The 19,685-nt window shown below is 44.3% G+C and overlaps 1 protein-coding gene across 19 annotated transcripts in view; it reads left to right on the forward strand.

Moving 5' to 3' along the window:
- Window positions 1-19,685, forward strand: part of ZNF10 (zinc finger protein 10) — a 112,501-nt gene that overhangs the window by 58,535 nt on the left and 34,281 nt on the right. For 14 of the 19 annotated variants that reach the window (XM_057526032.1, XM_057526029.1, XM_057526028.1 and 11 more), the window contains 2 exons: window positions 309-476; window positions 4,111-7,459. In XM_057526032.1, coding sequence (XP_057382015.1) covers window positions 309-476; window positions 4,111-5,573 — 1,631 coding nt within the window. In that variant the 3' untranslated portion in view covers window positions 5,574-7,459. Of the gene's footprint in view, window positions 1-308; window positions 477-4,110; window positions 7,460-15,772; window positions 16,113-16,272; window positions 16,355-19,685 lie in introns of those variants that run through there. The other 5 variants (XM_057526037.1, XM_057526024.1, XM_057526025.1 and 2 more) reach the window with 5 other exon arrangements.

Below are 19,685 nucleotides of genomic sequence, written 5' to 3' on the forward strand. Positions count from 1 at the left end.
CTCATTGATCAAAAGGTATGGAGAGCCTGAAGCATACATTGGAGTGTGAGCTTGGGGCCAGGGACCTAATTTCTTTGGGGCATGGAACAGGGTTTTCGTGCTCCTTCTGCTTTTATGAAAAAAAAATTGGTTTGTTGAATTTTAAGAAATGTGTATTTTGCTGCCTCTGTAGCCCTACCTTGTCTACTCTTCAGAGCCTCCCAGGACTATTGAAGGGGCCGGGGGTTGGGGCTGAACTGGGATGCTTCTTTGTGTCCAGCCCAGAGCGCCCAACCCTCGCCCAGTTCTTTATCTTTCACTGGGAACAGGGCATCAGCTTCCCAAGCCAGAGGTGATCCTGCAGTTGGAGAAGGGGGAGGAGCCGTGGCTGGTGGAGAGAGGGATTCACCAAGAGACCCATCCAGGTGAGGACCAGACCGCCCGTTCCGGGCAGGAGTCCCTGGCGAGAGTGGTCACTAGTTCTCCGCATTTCGAAGGTGAGGACTGGGTTTATTTAGCTTCGGTTTCCCCATTGCTAGTCTGCTTTCTACAGTCTTGTCACACTTCCATTTGCATTCATGAAAATTATCTTTCTGTTTCAGTGCTTGGTTCCAGCCCTGTTCATATTGCTTTCCTGATAATTACTACTAACTCAAGCATCTGCGTTCTCTTATCTTTCATAGAATTATTCTGTTATCTTTGCCTGTCTTTTCCCTGTTCTGTGTCCCTTCCCACAGCCTTTGATCTGCTGCTCTGTGTAAGCTCTGCCATGGGACCCCATCGCCTGCCCCTGCTCTGAGTTTGTTTTTTGCCGGTTAGCAAATTGCAGCAGAGGCCTCACCAATCCCTGTTGACTTAACCCTCCTTCCTTTCCAGAATTGCTGCTCTCAAAAACACCTGTTTTCTCATTATAATCTAGCTCTTAATTTAATTTTTTTTCATTTTAATCTTAATATCTGTAAAATGCAGACCACTGTGTGCATTCCTAGCATCAGTCCTTTCCCCAGCTTCCCTGTGTAGGGAAGATCATCCTTCTGGGTTAAGAAACAAAGTCAGTGCTTCATCTTCCTCCTGCTCTGTTCTCTCTGAGCAATGCTCTCTCTGACCCCTGTCTCTAAGCTCAGTGCTCTTATGTCTTTCTCCTTAGCCCAGCCATCTGGGGGGTTGCTGTCTGGATCTTGCTGCCGATGGCCGACTCCATGTGCTAGTGACCCACGTGGGCTCCTGGGGACACATGGCCTCCCAGGCCCAGTGCAGTCTAGGCACCTCGTAATCCTCTGGCACTCACGTCCACTCATGTCAGGCATTTCCCTGCACCTCAGGCTGTGAGTGTGATGTGAATGAAGTCGCCAGTGTCTCAGTCGTCCTCTGTGTTTCGCCTCCAGTCCTTTTTTGTGAAACCTTTTGGCTTATTAAGTACAGGTTCCTTCTTTTTCTGAGCTTCCACTTTGTTTCTACTTTTAAATGTCATAAATTTTGTTTTTGACTTTTTTTACATTGGGCCTCGTAGGTGACTGTAGCCAGTACCTGTCTCAGGGCAGGTCCCTCAGACACTGGGAAGTACTTGATCAGTCAGCTGCTTTGGGGCCATGGCAGGAAAGACTGTTCTCTGTTTCCTTTCATTTCCCTATTTCTTCCTGTCCTTATTTTTTCCATTCATGTGTTCAGTTTAGCAGGCTTTCCTGGATGTCTGTTGACAAGTATCCAAAAATAACTGACTATAACCAGCAGTTTACATTTTTAATGGGAAATTTGTTGTCAAAAGAAATACTGAAATTCCATGTATGTGCTTAATCGACTGGAATTTAAGGGAATCTACAAGCTATGGGAACTTCATTATCAAAATGAAAAGTATAACGGGTGATGGCCTTAAAAACTCAGATGATGAATTGATTAATGGATGCTGCAGATTTTGAAGATAACGCACCTGAGTTATCTTCCACGTTACAGAACACATGGAAGATTTTTAGGACTTTAACGCGTCCGTGTTTTCTGTCGCTTTCTCCAGACTTGTCTTTCCATACCCAGCCCTACCCCTCATCACACATGTTCATTCTAGAATTTTCCAGTTGGCATTAGTAGTTTGAAAAACTTCTCCATGGGATTCTGATGCACTGGGTGGAGGAGAGGGAAAAGATGGTATACGTCCTGTCAAAGCTCATCAAGGTAGAGGTGTGTGTATATGTAATGGAGTATTATTTATCCTTAAAAAGGAAGGAAATACTGCAGTTTGCTACAACGTAGATGAACTTTGAGGACATTATGCTGGGTGAAATAAGCCAGTCTCAGAAGGAGAAATAGTGTATGATTCCACGTATGTAAGGTACTTGAAGTAGCCAAAATTATAAAGACACAAAGTATAATGGTGATTGCTGGGAGCTGGGTTGAGGGGAGATTGGGTCCTTATTGTTTAATAGGTATGGAGTTTCAGTTTTACAAGATGAAAATGGATGGTGGTGATGGCTGTACAACAATGTGAATATACTTAATACTTGAACTGTGCACTTAAAAATGGTTAAGATGGTGCATTTTATGTTATACGTATTGTTTTAATCACAATTTTTTAAAAAAGAAATCAGGATGGGGAAGAAACTAGCAACTAACAGAGCTGGGAATGAAAATGAGGACTGGGAAAGGGGTTTGGGTTGTACAAAGGAGGCAGTTAGGAGCCTGGCACAGGGATTGTTTACCAGGGATTGTTTCCTGTGGCAGCCAAAACAGAGTTCCACAAACTGGGTGGCTTAAATCAACACATTTATTGTCTCACAGTTCTAGAGGTCAGAAGTCTCTAGAACTGTGTGGGCAGGCCGTGTGCCCTCTGGGGCTCCAGAGGAGGGTCCTTCCTGCCTCTTCCAGCTCTGGTGCCCCAGGTGCCCCTTGGCTTGTAGACACATCACCTCACCCAGCCTCCATCTTCACATGGCCGCCTCCCCTGTGTGTCTGCCTCTGTATCTTCTCTTCTCTTCTTGTAAGGACACCAGTCAGACTGGATTAGGGCCCTCCTACACCAGTACTACTGCATCTTAACTAATTACATCTGCAATGATCCTATTTCCAAATAAGGTCATAACCTGTGATATTGGGGGTTAAGACTTCAGCATATCTTCTTTGGGGAACACAATTCACCCCATACACCAAGTAAGAGTAGAGTATTGCCCCACTTATGTAGGAAGAGGTGGTATTGGGTAAATAGTGGATTTTTTTCTAGATTTCAGAACCAAACATTTTAGCTGAAAGGCATTGAGAAACAAACGCAGGCTTTGAACCAGGGAAAATAATTTGCAGTAATATGCATGCATATAAACAGAAGGGCGAAAAGTCCAGGAGAATGTGAGTTAAGGTTCAGGTTCTGAGTTAGTGTCCTGTGTTAGTCCTGTCAGTTTTAATTAAGTCTTGGTGTCTCAGAACAAAGGAATCAAAGTAGAAGACGGGGATGATGATAACAGTGAGCATATCGGTTATGAGCTCCCACCTTATACGATACTTAGGATAACCTTATAGGTCCTTAGATGACAGAGAAGCAATATGATTTTTGAAAAGTTTAGCAACTTGTCTAAATTCACCACTAGTAGTAGCAAAGCGTAGGTTAGAACCTGTATCTGGGTCCCTTCTGTGCAGTCGCCCTGCCAGCCGACCCCATGGCCTTTCTGAGAGGTTTGCTCTGTCAGTCACATGTAATCATTCTGTACTGCTTTGGTGACATAGATAGAAGCCATTTCCTGCCACATGGCTGCTTTCATGGTTTAGGAATGTGAAGAATTCATGTGGGGGAAGGGCCTGGCAGCAAGGAGACATGTCAGGTTCTTGTATCATTAATAGTTGGGTTACATCGTGGCAGTGCAGCGCTTTCTGGGTTTCCTTAATTGCCACCCCAGCACTGAACATCCTGATCCCATGTGTCGTAGCCAGTCCTGTGGCTTCTCTTACCCTCTTTGCTCCTTTTATGTGCATATTATAGCCCGGCCCATTTCCTGTTAATGGGCCTTCCTTCCCTTTCTCACTCTCTGTCAAGCTTACAAAACCATATTTAAAAGCAACTCTGCATGACTTACATACTTTTTTCTACATACATCCTACCATTCTGACCTTAATACTGTTTTTAGTTATGCAAAGTTTTTCCATTTCTTTCAGATTTGGAGACTGCAGTTGAAGTTAAATCATCAACTTCCAGTAAGAGCATTTCTAAAGATAAACACTCCTGTGATGTTAAAATGAAAAGAATGGCAAAGAGTGATCTCTGGTATTTGTCATTGGAAGAAGTCTGGACACGTGAAGGTCAGTTGGACAGGCCCCAGGACAGCCAGGAGAGACATCTGAGGCAAGTGGCATTCACCCAAAAGAAAGCACTTCGTCAGGAGAGAGTCTGTGAAAATGGGAAATATGGGAGAAACTGTCTTCTTCCTTCTCAGCTAGCACTGCGAGAGTATTTCCATAAACATGACTCACATCCTAAAAGTTTAAAACATGATTTGGTTTTCAGTGGTCATCAGGAAAGTTATGCAAGCAACAGTAATGACTCTGGTCAAACCTTCTGTCAAAACATTCACCTTCTTCAATTTGCAAGAACTCAAGCAGGAGATAAATTGTACAGATGCCCTGATAACAACTCTCTTACTCATGGTACATCCCTTGGTATATCAAAGGGTACGCATAGAGAGAAACCCTATGAATGTAAGGAATGTGGAAAATTCTTCAGCTGGCGCTCTAATCTTACCAGGCACCGGCTTATTCATACTGGAGAAAAACCCTATGAATGTAAAGAATGTGGAAAATCTTTCAGCCGGAGTTCTCACCTCATTGGACATCAAAAGACTCATACTGGTGAGGAACCCTATGAATGTAAAGAATGTGGGAAGTCCTTCAGCTGGTTCTCTCACCTTGTTACCCATCAGAGGACTCACACAGGAGACAAACTGTACACATGTAATCAGTGTGGAAAGTCTTTTGTTCACAGCTCCAGGCTTATTCGGCACCAGAGAACTCATACTGGAGAGAAACCATATGAGTGTGCCGAATGTGGGAAGTCTTTCAGACAGAGCACGCATCTCATTCTGCACCAGAGAACCCATGTTAGGGTGCGGCCCTACGAATGCAGTGACTGCGGGAAGTCTTACAGCCAGAGGTCTCACCTTGTTGTCCATCATAGAACTCACACTGGACTGAAACCCTTTGAGTGCAAAGATTGCGGAAAATGCTTCAGTCGAAGCTCTCACCTTTTCTCACATCAGAGAACCCATACTGGGGAGAAACCATATGCATGCCATGACTGTGGAAAATCCTTCAGCCAGAGTTCTGCCCTCATTGTGCACCAGAGAATTCATACTGGAGAGAAACCATATGAATGCTGTCAGTGTGAGAAAGCCTTCATTCGGAAGAATGACCTTATTAAGCACCAGAGGGTTCATGTTGGAGAAGAGACCTATAAATGTAATCAGTGTGGGATCATCTTCAGCCAGAACTCTCCACGTATAGTATATCAAATAGCTCACACCGGAGAGCAGTTCCTAACATGTAATCAGTGTGGGACAGCACTTGTTAATAGCCCTAACCTTATTAGATACCAGACAAATCATATTAGAGAAAATGCATATTAATGTAATAAATATGGAATTATTCACAAAGATCAATAACTTTTTTTAGCATTGGAGAACTCCTTCTGGAGAAGAGCTGCTTTCAGTCTTGTTACTACCCTTTCTTGCACTAGAGAATTGGTCCTGGAGGGGGAAAAACACACAAATTTCACCTTAGTATATCAGATTGTCTTCTTTTCCCAAATTCCCGCAAAAGTAGTTGGCCTGGGAGCATTCTTCACCCAGCGTTAAATGCTAAAATCTGAGAAGGAACCATTAAGTAAGTGAGTTATTGATAGATGATCCAGCTTTGTTTCCTTCAAAAAAATAAATGAGAGCGCTACCTTAAAAAGGCAAATAAATGAGAGTTGCTGCTGAGGGGAATAAAAAATGGGTATAGTTATTGTAACAAACAATGGAAAATGATATTGCAGTGAGTTAAGATGCCATTTTTTACTTGATTGTCCCTCTCTCCTGGGATACTTTGTAGTGTTTAGTCTGTTTTATGTGTCTGATATAAACCACATTTTGGCTAGCAGCAGGGAAAATCTTATCATGTGAGGCAGAGAAGGAAGAACACATTTACTACTATTAGTACCCAGTTTAAATATATTTGCATGTGGGTAACAATTGAAAACGTATCTATGGATAAATGAACAGAATTGACTTGTTAGATAAGGGAATTATGAGTGAGTTTTATAGTCTATTAGGTGTCACTGTAATAATTATTTGGAGACGCTTTTAAATATTAAAAAAGGATATCCAGTTTCTCCTATTCTACCATCAAGAAAGCTTGAGAACCTCCTGCTAGCAAACTTTCCCATTAATTCTAAGTTGTTTGGGGTCATAGAGTTGTGCTTCTTGGGACAGGCTGCTAAAGACTCTTGGGAGGTTAAAAACAATGATCCTCTGGCTGTTGGGACCTAAAGGAGCATTGGGTACTTGAACACGCCAGGGAGAGGCTCCATTTGAGCGGGAGCAGGTACCCGGGCAATACTTGGAGCAAGTATGCTCCTAAAATAGACACAGCACTGCTGTATCTTTATGAAGAAAACAGTGGTTAAGAGTATACGTCTGAGCTGGGCTCCCCAAGTTGAACTCCCACCTCTGTCCTTCCCTTGCTGGGTGAACTTGAGCATGCTGCCTAGCTGCTCTGTGCCTAACTTACAGATGTCCTCCTCTGCAAATTAGGGATAACATTACTTACCTCATGGGATCGTGCTGAGGAGCAAACAAGTAAACACATAAAGAGCTTAGAACATGCCTCATATGTATGAAGTGCTTTATTACATTAGGTGTGATTGTTAACATTACATTATTGCCCCACCCTAGTGTCTGTCATTCACTTTAAACTGATCAATTGCCAGTAAGAACTGATGGAGTTCTCACTTCCATTCCAGTCACACATGTCTTCCCTTTTACCTGCATCAGAACTTACCAACCAAGGAAATCACTGACCCATAGTGGGTATATGGATGCATTCTGAGGATCAGTAAACAGCTTTTAATATTGCATGCAAAAGCACTCTCTTTTTATGGAGGTTTTCCCTTTAAGAGAGAGGAACCTAATCTTCAGATTCTCTGGTAAGTCCATGACCCAAAAAAGATTTAGAAAGAGAATCTGTTTTAATTCTCTGTTTCATTCTGTAAATGGATCTTGTGTGTGTAGGGACTGACCATTATTTGCCACTTTCCAGCAAACAATGTGTATACGTTAGATGCTCACTGATTGTTGAATGATATAAAGATTGTTGAGAATAACAGGACGACGACCTTGCTGTCTCTCCCAGGACTAATCTAGAAATGCTTGTTAGACTCGAGAGACCTGAGAACTGCAGGAGCAAGAGGCCACAGCTCACTCTTCTGGCACAGTTGGGATGAAGGCCTCACGTTTTGAGAACCTCCTGGCGCCTCAGTTATGGCTGAGTAACTCCTCAGTGATTACACACCATTCACGTATGTAACGTACTCCTACCAGAAGTGGTTTTCATTACAAGCAGTGGTTCTCTGTGGGCGTAAAAGAGGAGCCCCATAGCTGGGCCTCTTAGAATTTCCGATAACCTATGGCTCAGTTTTCCTGAACTGTGTAGTGGAGATACTGCTGGTACCTATGTCCGAGGATAGTTGTGTGGATTAAGTGAGATACTGTGTAAAGTACTTGAAACAGTGCCTGGCACATAGGAAGTACTGTATGTCTTAGCTATTAATAATAATAATATTACTATTATTAACACCCTAAGGAATGTACGTCTGTGGATGATCACTGAAACAGTACTTATAATACTGCAAAATTTGCAATATTAAAAATGTATAATAGAAAATTTTTTATTTATAGACATTAAGGTTACACAAACAGAAAGCTTGGTAACATGAAAAATGTCCTTGTGGTATACAAAAAAAGCATGATAAATAATTGTCAATACCGAGTAAGCTCAGATATGTATAAATAAATGAATTTCAAAAAACGGAAATGAATCTTGCTCAAAACTCTAAGAAGATTTGTCAAAAGATCAATAGCAATTAACCTACATATTGGGAGAATTGGTGTTTGCTTTTCTTTTCTTTTTTTTTTTTTTGTACTTTTCAAAGTCTCTTCGGAGAATATGTATTACTTTTAGGATCAGGAAAATAATCTTTTCAGTGATGGAATATTTTCTCTTCAAAAGTTCTTGTCTACAAATAAGCTACTGGAACTTTAATAAGGGAATTTGGCAAGGTTGCAGGATACAAGATCAATATACAAAAATTGATATGTACAAGCAGTGAACAATTTGTAAATGAAATCAGAAATACAATCTCACAATGATACAAAAATATGAAATACTTAGATATGTTTAATGAGTTGAGCAAGATCTGTACAGTGAAAGTATAAAACATTGCTGAAAGAAATTCAAGAACACATAATAGAGAGCATGTAATAAATATTATAAGTGAAGAAATACACCATGGTCAAGGATGGACAAACTCAATATAGTAGGAGAGCAATTCTCCACAAACTAATCTTTAAGTTCAGGGGCATTTGTGTGGAAACTGACAAGCTAATCAGGAAGTTATATGGAAATGCAAATGACCTAGAATAACTGAAGAAATTTTTTTAAAAGGATAAGGTTGTAGGGCCTACAATACCTAATTTCAAAGTTTACTATAGAACTATACTAATAAAATGCTGGCATGAGGGTGGATATAGATCAATAAAACAGGATAGAGAGTTCAGAAATTGACCTACACATATACTGTCAATTAAATTTTGACATGAGAGCCAAAATAACTCAATGTGGAAAAGACATTCTTTTAAATGAAGGGTGGTGTGACAACTGGATATTTGTATGGAAAAAACCCTCCCCTTATCTCACATCACATCCAAAAATAACTCAAAATGCATTGCAAACCTAAATGCAAAAGCTAGAATTTTTCAATATCTGGAAGAAAACATAGGAGAAAATGATTATGACCCTGGGCTAAGCAAAGATAGAACAAAACGCATGAATCATAAAAGAAAAATGATAAATTGGACTTAATAAAAATTTTAAAACTTCTGCTCTTTTGAAAAGAACATGAAAAGGCAATCCATAGACTGGTATATTAACAATATGTATATCTGACAAGGGCTTGTATCCAGAATACAAAGGATGCTCATAACTAACTCATAAATTATACAGTAAGAAGGTGAACAAAAAAATGTGCAAAATGATTTGCCAGATGCTTCACAAAAGAATGTGTATAAATGGCCAGTAAACCCTTGTAAAAATGCTCGACAGCGTCAGTCATAGGGAAATGCAAGTCAAAACCAGGAGGAGATAGGACTTCACATCTAGTAGCATGACTAAGATAAAAAAGATAAGGCTAGTTATTGAAGATTGGAGAGATTGGAACCCTCACACGTTGCTGGTGGGATTACAGAATAGTACAGCCACTTTGGAGAACAGTTTGGCTTGTCTTCAAAAGGCTAAACATACAGTTACCACGTGACCCATCAATTCCATTCCTAGGTAAATAACCAAGAGAAGTGAAAATATGTCCATGCAAAAATGTGTGCCTGAATGTTAAGCACTGTGATCGCCTAAAAACAAACACAAATACAGTAAACTCAACAGATGTCATGTATAATAATTCACAGCATGTGAGTAGATAAACACATTGTAATCTAGCCCTGCAAGGCTAAATGGTTAAATCTTAAAAGCATTCTAAGAATTCAGACACAAAGGAGTACATACTATATGACTCCCATGTATAAAATTCTAGAAAGCGTAATAGATAAAGGAGAGCGGTCAGGGGTCACCTGTGGCCCGGGTGGGAGAGCAATTGACTGCAAAGAGGACCATAAGGGGACCACTGGGAGTGACCTGTGTCTTGGTTGTGGTAGTGGTTCCATGACTGTCTTCATTTGGTAAATTCATTGAACTGGACACTTTAGCTGGATCCAGGCTGTTGTGTGTAACCTTTAACCGCAATAAAGTTGTTTTAAAAAAATCGGAAAACCAAGGATTTCTGGGAAACAAGAAAACCTGCAGCTCCAAACGAACGCTAATAACGAATGTGTGGTGGTTTTTATTTTTGTAACGCATCTTCATCATAGACAGCTTGATATGAGATAGCCAATCTGTGAAGCCCCTTAATGCGTTAAGTTATTTCTCTCTATAGTCCTATGAGGAGCATAATATTATTCCCCTACAGTTAAGGGCACTAGAGTTTGGAAATTTTAAGTAATTTGCCCCAAATCATGTAGCTAGTAAATGGTAGAGCTTCATTTGAAAAACAGCCAACAGGGACTTCCCTGGTGGCACAGTGGTTAAGAATCCACCTGCCAATGCAGGGGACACGGGTTCTAGCCCTGGTCCGGGAAGATCCCACATGCCAGGGAGCAACTAAGCCTGTGCGCCACAACTACTGAGCCTGTGCTCTAGAGCCCGCACGCCACAACTACTGAAGCCCACATTCCTAGAGCCCATGCTCTGCAACAAGAGAAGCCACTGCAATGAGAAGCCCGCACACTGCAACAAAGATTAGCCCCCACTCACCATAACTAGCAAAAGCCTGCGTGCAGCAACAAAGACCCAATGCAGCCAAAAAACAAAAAAAAGAAAGAAAAACAACCAGCAACTGTGGCAGATCTGAAATAAGATAGTCTGACATAGCAGAGGTTTTTATAAAATCAGTTATTCTAATGTAAAACACAAATACGCACTACCATTGTTGTCCTCTCCTGAGACAAATTCACTCAGACCCTGCTCAAACAACGACCTCTAGAGGTCTCCCTCTTTATACTGTCACTGTGTTAGTGACGTGATATCTTAAAATGACACAGCTACTAAGTGGAAACCAGGTCCTAACGGGAAGAAAGTAAACTAATTATGTTAAAGTGTCGTGTGGCACATGAGTTACAGGCACCCTCTCATTTGGTTTTCACACCAGTTCTGTTAATGCGTCTCCTTCCTTCCATCTCGTGAGTTCAGAGTGACTTGTCCCGGTGGCCCAGTAAGAAGTGGAGGCGCCTAGATCACTTGGGCTCCAGCGTCTGCTGGTTTCCTGCCGCTCCTACTGCCTGCACATCTGGCTAAGGGTCCTGGCGCTCTCCTAAGGGTAATGGGAAACCACTGGGGAATCTTAAGAAAGGCCCAGCATCTCAGTCACCAACGCTATAGGCCATGGGGAATCAGAAAATATTTTCTTTATATTCATCCATGAATTAAGCACATATTGATTAAATCTGTTTTCTTGTTAATGGCAAGAAGTGAAAAAAATTGACTTAGTTACCTTTGTCCGTAAATAAGTTGCAAGGTGGCCATGTGTCTAGTGTCTCAGCAGCTGTACTGGTTGAAAAGAAAGCAATGGTGTGTATAAACAGCTAGTGGTTGAGGTCGGCAAGACGTTCCAATTATGAGATAAATTTAGGTGACAGATGGAAGGGAACAGAGATTCCAAAGATGTGGGCCTTCAGAGAGCTGGAAAAGCCAACTGCCTTTGACTCCATATGTTAGGAATTAAGTTTTAGATATTTTTAGTGACAAAGTTCCCTTGTCACACAGCCCTGTGGAAGGAGATTAGATTTAGAGGGTATTGCCTTACAAATTAGTCCTACCTAGACTGCCTGTTATGGATTGAACTGTGTCCTCCCAAAATTCATGTGTTGAAGTCGTAATCCCCAGTATCAGAATGTGACCTTACTTTGAGGAAGGGTCTTTACAGAGGTAGTCAAGTTAAAGTGAGGTCGTTAGGGTGGACCCTGATCCAATATCACTAGTGTCCTTATTTAGAAAAGGGGGAAATTTGGGCACAGAGATACAGATCGAGGGAAGGTGATGTGAAGAGACACAGGTGGCAGAAGGGTCTACAAGTCCAGGAGTGAGGCCTGCAACAGGTCCTTCCCTCACAGTCCTCAGAAGGAACCGATCCCACCAACACCTTGATTTTGGACTTCTAGGGTCCAGAACTGTGAGACAATAAATTTCTGTGGTTTAAGCCCACACTCTGTGGTGCTTTGTTACAGCAGGCCTAGGAATCTAAGATGCTGCTTTATTTAAACGTGCAGCCACCCCACAGGCACTGCTAATCCCCTTTACCCTGTTCTTTTCATTTTTTCCACAGTGCTTGTAACCTTTCAATCTACCTACCTACCTACCTGTTTACTATCTGTCTTCCCCACCAGAATGAATGCTTCACTTTAATGAGTGAAGTATGGCTCATAGTGGGCGTTCAGTGAATATTAGTTGAATGAATTGATGAAGAAGCCAACACCCACCCACTGAACCACAAACGTACGGCCAACCAGCACCTGAGCATATACAGTGTTCTTTCAGCAAAGAAGGTGGGAGGAGTGTTGTACAGTGAAGTGGCAGTGCCTGCCCCGTGGAGATACAGCTTGGCACGTATCACCCTTTATTATGAAGGCTTTTACATGGAACTTAGCAAGCAAAGCCTACAATGTACACGCAAGACCAAAGGAGGAAAAATAACCGAGGCCTTTTTGAAGAATGACAATAAAAAAGGGCTTTGACCCACTACTTGTCAAGGCTTGCTGTGATGACATAACAAGACAATGATGGATTCCCATAGTGTGGACCAGGAGGCCAAATCTGGCCTGCTGTCCAAGTTTTACTGGAACACAGCCATGTTCATTTTATGTAATATCTATAGCTGCTTTTGTGCTACAATGGCAGAGTTCAGTAGTTATGACAGACTATGGCCCAGAAAACCTAAAATATTTACTAACTGATTGTTATGGGCTGAATTATGTCCCCCAAAATTCCTTTGTTGAAGTCCTAATCCCCAGTAACTCAGAATGTCACTGTTTAGGGTCTTTAAAGTTTAAACATTTTAAGTCAAAATGAGAATATTAGGTCAGGCCCTAATCCAATATGACTGCTGGTGTCCTTACAAAGAAGAGGAGATTAGGACGCAGACCTGCACAGAGGGACGGCCTGTGAGGACACAGGGAGAAGATGGCCATCTACAAGTCAAGGAGAGAGGCCTCAGCAGAAACCAACTCTGCTGACACATTTATCTCAGACTTTCAGCCTCCAGAACTGTGAGAAAATTAATTCCTGTTGTTTAAGCCACCCTCTGGTACTTTATTATAGCAGCTCTAGAAAACTAATACACCGGCCTTTTACAGAGAAAGTTTGCAGACCCCCATTATAGGCAAATATCAACGGAACAAAATAAAGAGACGAGAAACAGAACAGCAGAATAATGGCTCCTGGAAGACGTCCACATCCCAATCCTGGAACCTATGAATGTATTACCTTGCAGGGCAAAGGGCAACCAAGTTTGCTATCGGCCGACCTTAAAATAGAAAGATTATCCTGGATTGTTGTGTGGGCCTAATGTCATCACACGAGTCCTTAAAGGTGGAAGAGGGAGACAGAAAAGGAGACCAGAGCGACACAGCACGAGGAGGACTCAGCCCTCTGTTGCTGGTTCTAAAGGTGGAAGACGGGGGCCTGAGCCAAGAAATGCTCGTGGCCTCTAAAATCTGGAAAAGGCAAGGAGAGGGTTTTCCCCAGCAGCCTCCAGAAGGGCATGCAGCCCTGCCAATGCCTTGCTTTAGCCCAGGAAGACCTGTGTTGGACCTTTGACCTTCAGAACTGTAAGATAATAAATGTGTGTGGTTTTAAGCCACCAAGTTTGTGGTGTTTTGTTACAGCAGCACAGAAAACTAACACGAGAACTTAGCAGATAACAGGGATTGGTTAACAAATCAGTGGGCAAAGGATGCTAACTCTACATTTCAACCTAAAACCTGTAGAGCCTTCCTTTCCACGTTTAATATTTAATCTACTTTTAAAAGATAAATTTATTTATTTTTATTTTTGGCTGCGTTGGGTCTTTGTGCACGCGGGCTTTCTCTAGCTGCAGGGAGCTGGGGCTATTCTTTGTTGTGGTGCATGGGTTTCTCATGTAGTGGCTTCTCTTGTTGCGGAGCACGGGCTCTAGGTGCACAGGCTTCAGTAGTTGTGGCACACGGGCTCAGTAGTTGTGGCACATGGGCTTAGTTGCTCCACCGTGTGTGGGATCTTCCTGGACCAGGGCTCGAACCGATGTCCCCTGCATTGGCAGGAGGATTCTTAACCACTGCGCCACCAGTGAAGTCCCATATTTAATCTATTTAGAATTTATTTTAAATATATTGTGAGACAGCAGTTTTTTTTCTATTCTTGTATAGCTATCTCATTGTTCCTGCACAATTTTTATTTATTTATTTATTTATTTGTTTGTTTTTGGCTTGCACAATTTATTGAAAAGTTTGTCTCTTCCACAATATTTTCCTCCAATATTTTATTATGAAAATTTTCAAACATACAGAAAAGTTGAAAGAATTTTACAGCGAGTACTGATATTCCAAACTCAAGATGTTGCCTACTGTGTTGAACTTGCTTTGATGGTGCAAAAGCCATAGGGGTACCGCTGTGGGCACTCCCCATGCATCTAGGAAGTGGCACCAAAGACATTTATTAGTCGCCATTATGTTCTTCATCATCACATTCACAGTTAAAAAAAGAAAAGGACCAATTTCACTTCTGGATGTCCTTGATGGAGTAGTGAAAACTAATTTTATTAAATCTCAACTCTTGAGTCCGTATCTTTTTAGTATCTATGCAACAGATATTCTGTGCTGCGTCCTGAAGTTCCATAACTGTCTCTAGAAAATGCACTTGTGTGATTATGTGAGTTGGGAGCTGAACTTTGCGTGAAAGTTGGACTGAAAGGTGAGGCAAACGTGGGTGAGGCAGACACATTCTCAACTGCCAACCAAGTGAGCTGTCACACAAGGGGAACAAGTGCCCGCATTGTCTGCCAATACAAAGCTAGAGTTTTCAAGTGCAAACAGAATTTTGGAAATCTTGTATCTGCCACTGTGAACTTCACAGATTCCCAGTACTTAAGATCAATGATGATATTGATGAATATGAGCTTTCATGTTGTATAAAGAGAGGTGTCAGTGTTTGGAAGATCTGCATTAGTCAGTGAACCAATATTTTCCAAATGACCAATGCATGTTGTTACAAAATCATGCCTGATAAAACCATGCATTCGAAGTGCAAGACAGACCAACGGGTTTTAATAGAGTAGAAAAAGCTCACCTCTCTGGTTTCAGATCGTACACTGAAACTGACCTATTCCTTGTTCAACTTTTACTACAAAGAATATGCAGTTATCTAAGTATATTAAAATACCCTGTCCTTTTCCAACTATTGACACATACCTATGTGAGGCCAGATTTTTTAATATATTGATACTTCCACATAAGCAACACATGCAACAGAGTGAACGCAGAAGCACATATGAGACTCCAGCTGTTTTATATTAAGCCAGACATTTAAAGGATTCACCCACCCCCATCCCCAAAGGAAGACAATGCCACTCCTAATTTTCCTGGAAAATAAATGTCACTTATACAACGGAACGAATCTTTGCGTTATTAAAGTATAAATTAGGACTTTTACCATTTGGAAAAGCAGGAACCTTAGAACACTTTTAGCTGAACTTATACGCCTCCCGCCTTTGCGCTATTCCTGTCAATTATTTTAATCCTCTGAGAGTCTGCGCGCCCGCGCCCGGGGGTGGGGCGGGAAGGGCCTGCGCTTCGCAGCCGCAGCGCCCCGTCCCGGCGGCCCTCGGCTGGAGCCGCCCCGCGCAGGAGGAACGCCCGCAGAGGCTTCCGGGAGTTGTAGTTCGTCCTGCCCTCGGGTCGCCCTGACGCATTTCCTGTGCGTCCCTAGCGGCCGCCGTCGGCTCGGCCCCAGCCGGGAGAGCACTGGTGGGCGGTTTGCGTCCCCTGCTCGTCGTGGGGACCTGAGCTGGAGCGCGCCGACCTCGTCTGCCCGAGAGCCGTCGCCGAAGCACCCGGAGCGGGCGGCGCACAGTCGAGAGCGAGGACCGAGTGGCTCTGGCTGCAGATCCGGGAGGTCGGCTGCGGAGCCGGTCTCCCCCCGCATCCCCCGCTGCCGGTTCAGGGCTTGGGGGAGCCGCGCGCACCGAGTCCCTCCCGTGTCAGGGCGGCGGGACCGTGCAGACTAGTCTGACCTCCCCCCGCGCCTGCCCTGAGCCGATCGCGTGTGTGTAGGTGGGGGCGGAGCTGGGGAACCCCGCCGCTGCGTGAGGGAAGGAGGCCCGGCCGTGGGAAGGGAGGGGCGGGTCCTCGGGGGGGCAGGAGGGTACCGCGTGGGCGTGGGAGCGGCGGGGAGACCGGTTCCCGGTTCCCTCACGGTTCTCTTCTCCCGCAGCCTTCGGGTCCTGCCACCCCCCGCAGGGCGCACAAAACTGGCCGTGAGGATGGCCACCAGGGTCCGGACGGCTGCCGTCTGGGTGAGTCGGGGGTTTTTCTCTCGTTTCTGAAAAGCGCCCTGAACACCCACGTGTGCTCATCCATCTTTTCCAGGGTCGGAGCTTGCGTGGGGCTTCCAAGCCACTGCACCTCCTTTAGATGACGTTGGGCCGTCCAGAAGTGCTTCTTGTCATCAGACTGTTACTTTACTCTTTCTTTCAGTCTCTTTTCTGCTAATTCTGTACCTTGAGCCTTGAGTTAAACGAGGGGTCATCATCCATTTTCCAATTTCTTCGACAAATATTTTCTTAGTTTTTTCTTTCCGTGTCTAAGATTTTGGGGCCTCATTTGGGAAGTTATGCATTTGTCCCTTCGGTTATTCAACAGTTTTGTTTATTGTCTTTTGTTTGCTGGATCCTGGGGCAGGTGCTAAAGGTGCGAAGATAGGTCGTTCCTGCTTTGGAAGAGCCATGGTCTGGTGGGAATTGTGGGCAAGAAAATGTATGAGCACAGTGACACGTTAGGGGTCCTCCGAGAGCCGGCCGTGGAAGTGTTTGGAGACCCACAGCACAGGGCCAGTTTTGGAAGTAAGGACACCCCAAGAAATGCTTCAGGGATTAATAAGGGAGTCTTAAACTGAGATTTGAAAGGTGAATGAGGTGAACAAGGGACTGAAGGTCAGCCTAGGGAAAGGAAGCAACGTGCAAATTTGAGAGGCTTGAAGTGTTGTAGTATGTTGGTGACTTTGGAACACTTCACAGTTGCTGAAATGTAGAGTTTATGGTTTTGTAGGTGATGGTGGTGGTGGAGTGTGTATTAAGAAATGAGGCCAGAGCCATAGGCAGAGACTGGATCGTAGAGGGCTTTGAGGATCACATTAAAAACTTGGATTTGGGGACTTCCCTGGTGGTCCAGTGGTTGGGACTCGGTGCTTTCACTGCCATGGCCCCGGGTTCAATCCCTGGTCGGGGAACTAAAATCCTGCAAGCTGCACGGCACGGCCAAAAAAAAAAAAAAAAAAGAAAAAAAAAACACGTGGATTTTATCCTCTAGGGAGAAAGACGGTAGGGTCAGAAGCAACTGGACTTGGTAACTAGTTGGGTGCTGGTGGTGAGCAAGCCAGAAGAGCCAGGCATAACTGCTGGAGGTCTGCTCTGTGGGCCTGGGTTGGGAGTGGTACCATTCCCTGAGTCAGTGAAGACCATCAGAGTTGTTATGGAGGACTGGTGGACATTTCCTTTAGATATGGTGGGACCCTGCGGTTGCTGGTGGGCAGGTGGGTAGGTATTTGTCTCGAGAGAAAGGTCTGGACAGGTATCACTGAGTAGGTATAGCCAGATTAGCTCAAGGAGCACATGTTTCCTGGGAAGAGCACTGAGGGCAGTGGTCAGGGGATGGACAAGGGAAGGTGGTGGAGGAGGGGCTGAAGGTTGAGCAGCCCCATAGAAATGAGAGAAATGGAGAGACTTATGTTTCAGAGTCAAAGAAAAAGAAACCTCAAAAATGGTTGCCATGTGAGATGCCCCAGGGAGGTCAAGTACTGTTATGTCACACAAGTTCAAATCGGACTTGGTGGTGATGGTAGTGGTGGGTTTCGCTGTGATATTTCCAGAGCAGAGTGTGAGTGCGGGTGTTTGTTGGGCAGGAGAGGAAGGAGTAGGGTAGAGGGAGCAGCGGTTGGTTGCAGAAATGGGAATGAGGCAGGAAGACAGCCATGTGAACTGAATCAGTGTGCCCTGTGGTTGTGGGAAGAGAGTGGTAGCTTGAGGAGAATCCAGTAAGATTCCTTGGTATGAATCAGTCTAAAAGTCAGTACGTTTCCTGTTTATAAATTGTATCTGTTTAGAAGTTATAATGAGGGAAATTAGCCTATTTGCAATGGCAGTAAAACAGGTGAAAGTACTATAAACCTGAGCAATGCAGAGGACTTGTATAAAGAAAACTTTACAACTTCAGTAATACTAGTTAACATTTCTACAGTGTCTACTCTCCCTAGCCCTGGGTCTCAGCACTTTACAGATACAAACTGATCCTCACAGCAGCCTCATAGGAAGGTAGGACTCTTAGCCCCATTTAAAGACAAGGAAAGGTGACAAAGAGAGGCAGGCGGTCTGCCAGGATCACTCAGCAGAAGACAGAATTCAAACCCAGGGGCTCACGCTCCCTGCTCTGCGTTCTTTTATTTATTTATTTATTTATAATTTATTTTTGGCTGCGTTGGGTCTTTGTTGCTGCACACGGTCTTTCTCTAGTTGTGGTGAGGGGGGCTACTCTTTGTTGCGGTGCACGGGCTCTAAGCACGTGGGCTTCAATAGTTGTGGCACGTGGGCTCAGTAGTTGTGGCTCACGGGCTCTAGAGCTCAGGCTCAGTACTTGCGGCACACGGGCTTAGTTGCTCCGCGGCATGTGGGATCTTCCCGGCCCAGGGCTGGAACCCGTGTCCCCTGCATTGGCAGGCAGATTCTTAACCACTGCGTCACCAGGGAAGCCCTCCCTGCTCTGAGTTCTTAACAGGACAGCATATACCCTCTGGGGCGGAAGAGTGAACTGATAGATGCAAATCCCAGGCTTTGGTCTTTGAAGTGTTCATCATGTTTTCAGTCTCCAGGTATTTATTGAGCACCCACTATGTGCCAGGCCCCCTTCCAGGTCCAGGCATGTGGTGGTGAATGAGACTGACAGGATCCATGCTTTGGGGAGTTTGCACTCTGGTGGAGGAAGGCAGATGCCATGTAAATGATGGAGAAACTACTTACAAGTGAACAGGAAATGTCGTTATCGTGTTGTACATGGAATTAATATTGGTTGATGTGAAAGATTGGGTGTTTGGGGAAGGTCCCATGGAGGAGGTGACGTTTGCAGGTCTGAGTTACCAGAGTAGCCGGCCTTGGGAAGAGCAGGTGCATGAACATGCAGGGTGGGAACAGCCATCGCCAAGGCCCCGAGGTGGGGGAGGGTCCGTGCCTTTGTAGCAGGGAAGGAAGGCCTGTGTGGCCCGGGTTGGCGGGGAGGGGAGGGGAGGGGAGCAGACAGACACAGAGGGGGCCAGAGGCCCGATCAGGCTGGGAAGCTGCTGTGTTAGGAAAGGGGGCTGGGCTTTTCAGAGACCCTCTGGCTGCTCAGTGGAGAATGGGCGACTGCAGGGGCGCAGACGAGAGGCGGAGGAGGTGTTGCCTGGAGCAGTGGAAACGGAGAGACTAGACAGAATTGGGGGTGTTTGGAAGGTGAGTCCTCTTTTCTGACAGCCAACTTATGCTTTTCACCTAGTCCGTGGTCACTGTTTATTTTGTGTAAGTAGTCCTGTACTTCTTACCATTCCAGCCCAGCGTGAATGCTCAGCGCTCACTGTGCGTGGGGTTCTGAGCTGCGTCT

The sequence above is a fragment of the Balaenoptera acutorostrata genome, chromosome 13 (genome assembly GCF_949987535.1).
Source record: "Balaenoptera acutorostrata chromosome 13, mBalAcu1.1, whole genome shotgun sequence".
Taxonomy (NCBI): domain Eukaryota; kingdom Metazoa; phylum Chordata; class Mammalia; order Artiodactyla; family Balaenopteridae; genus Balaenoptera; species Balaenoptera acutorostrata.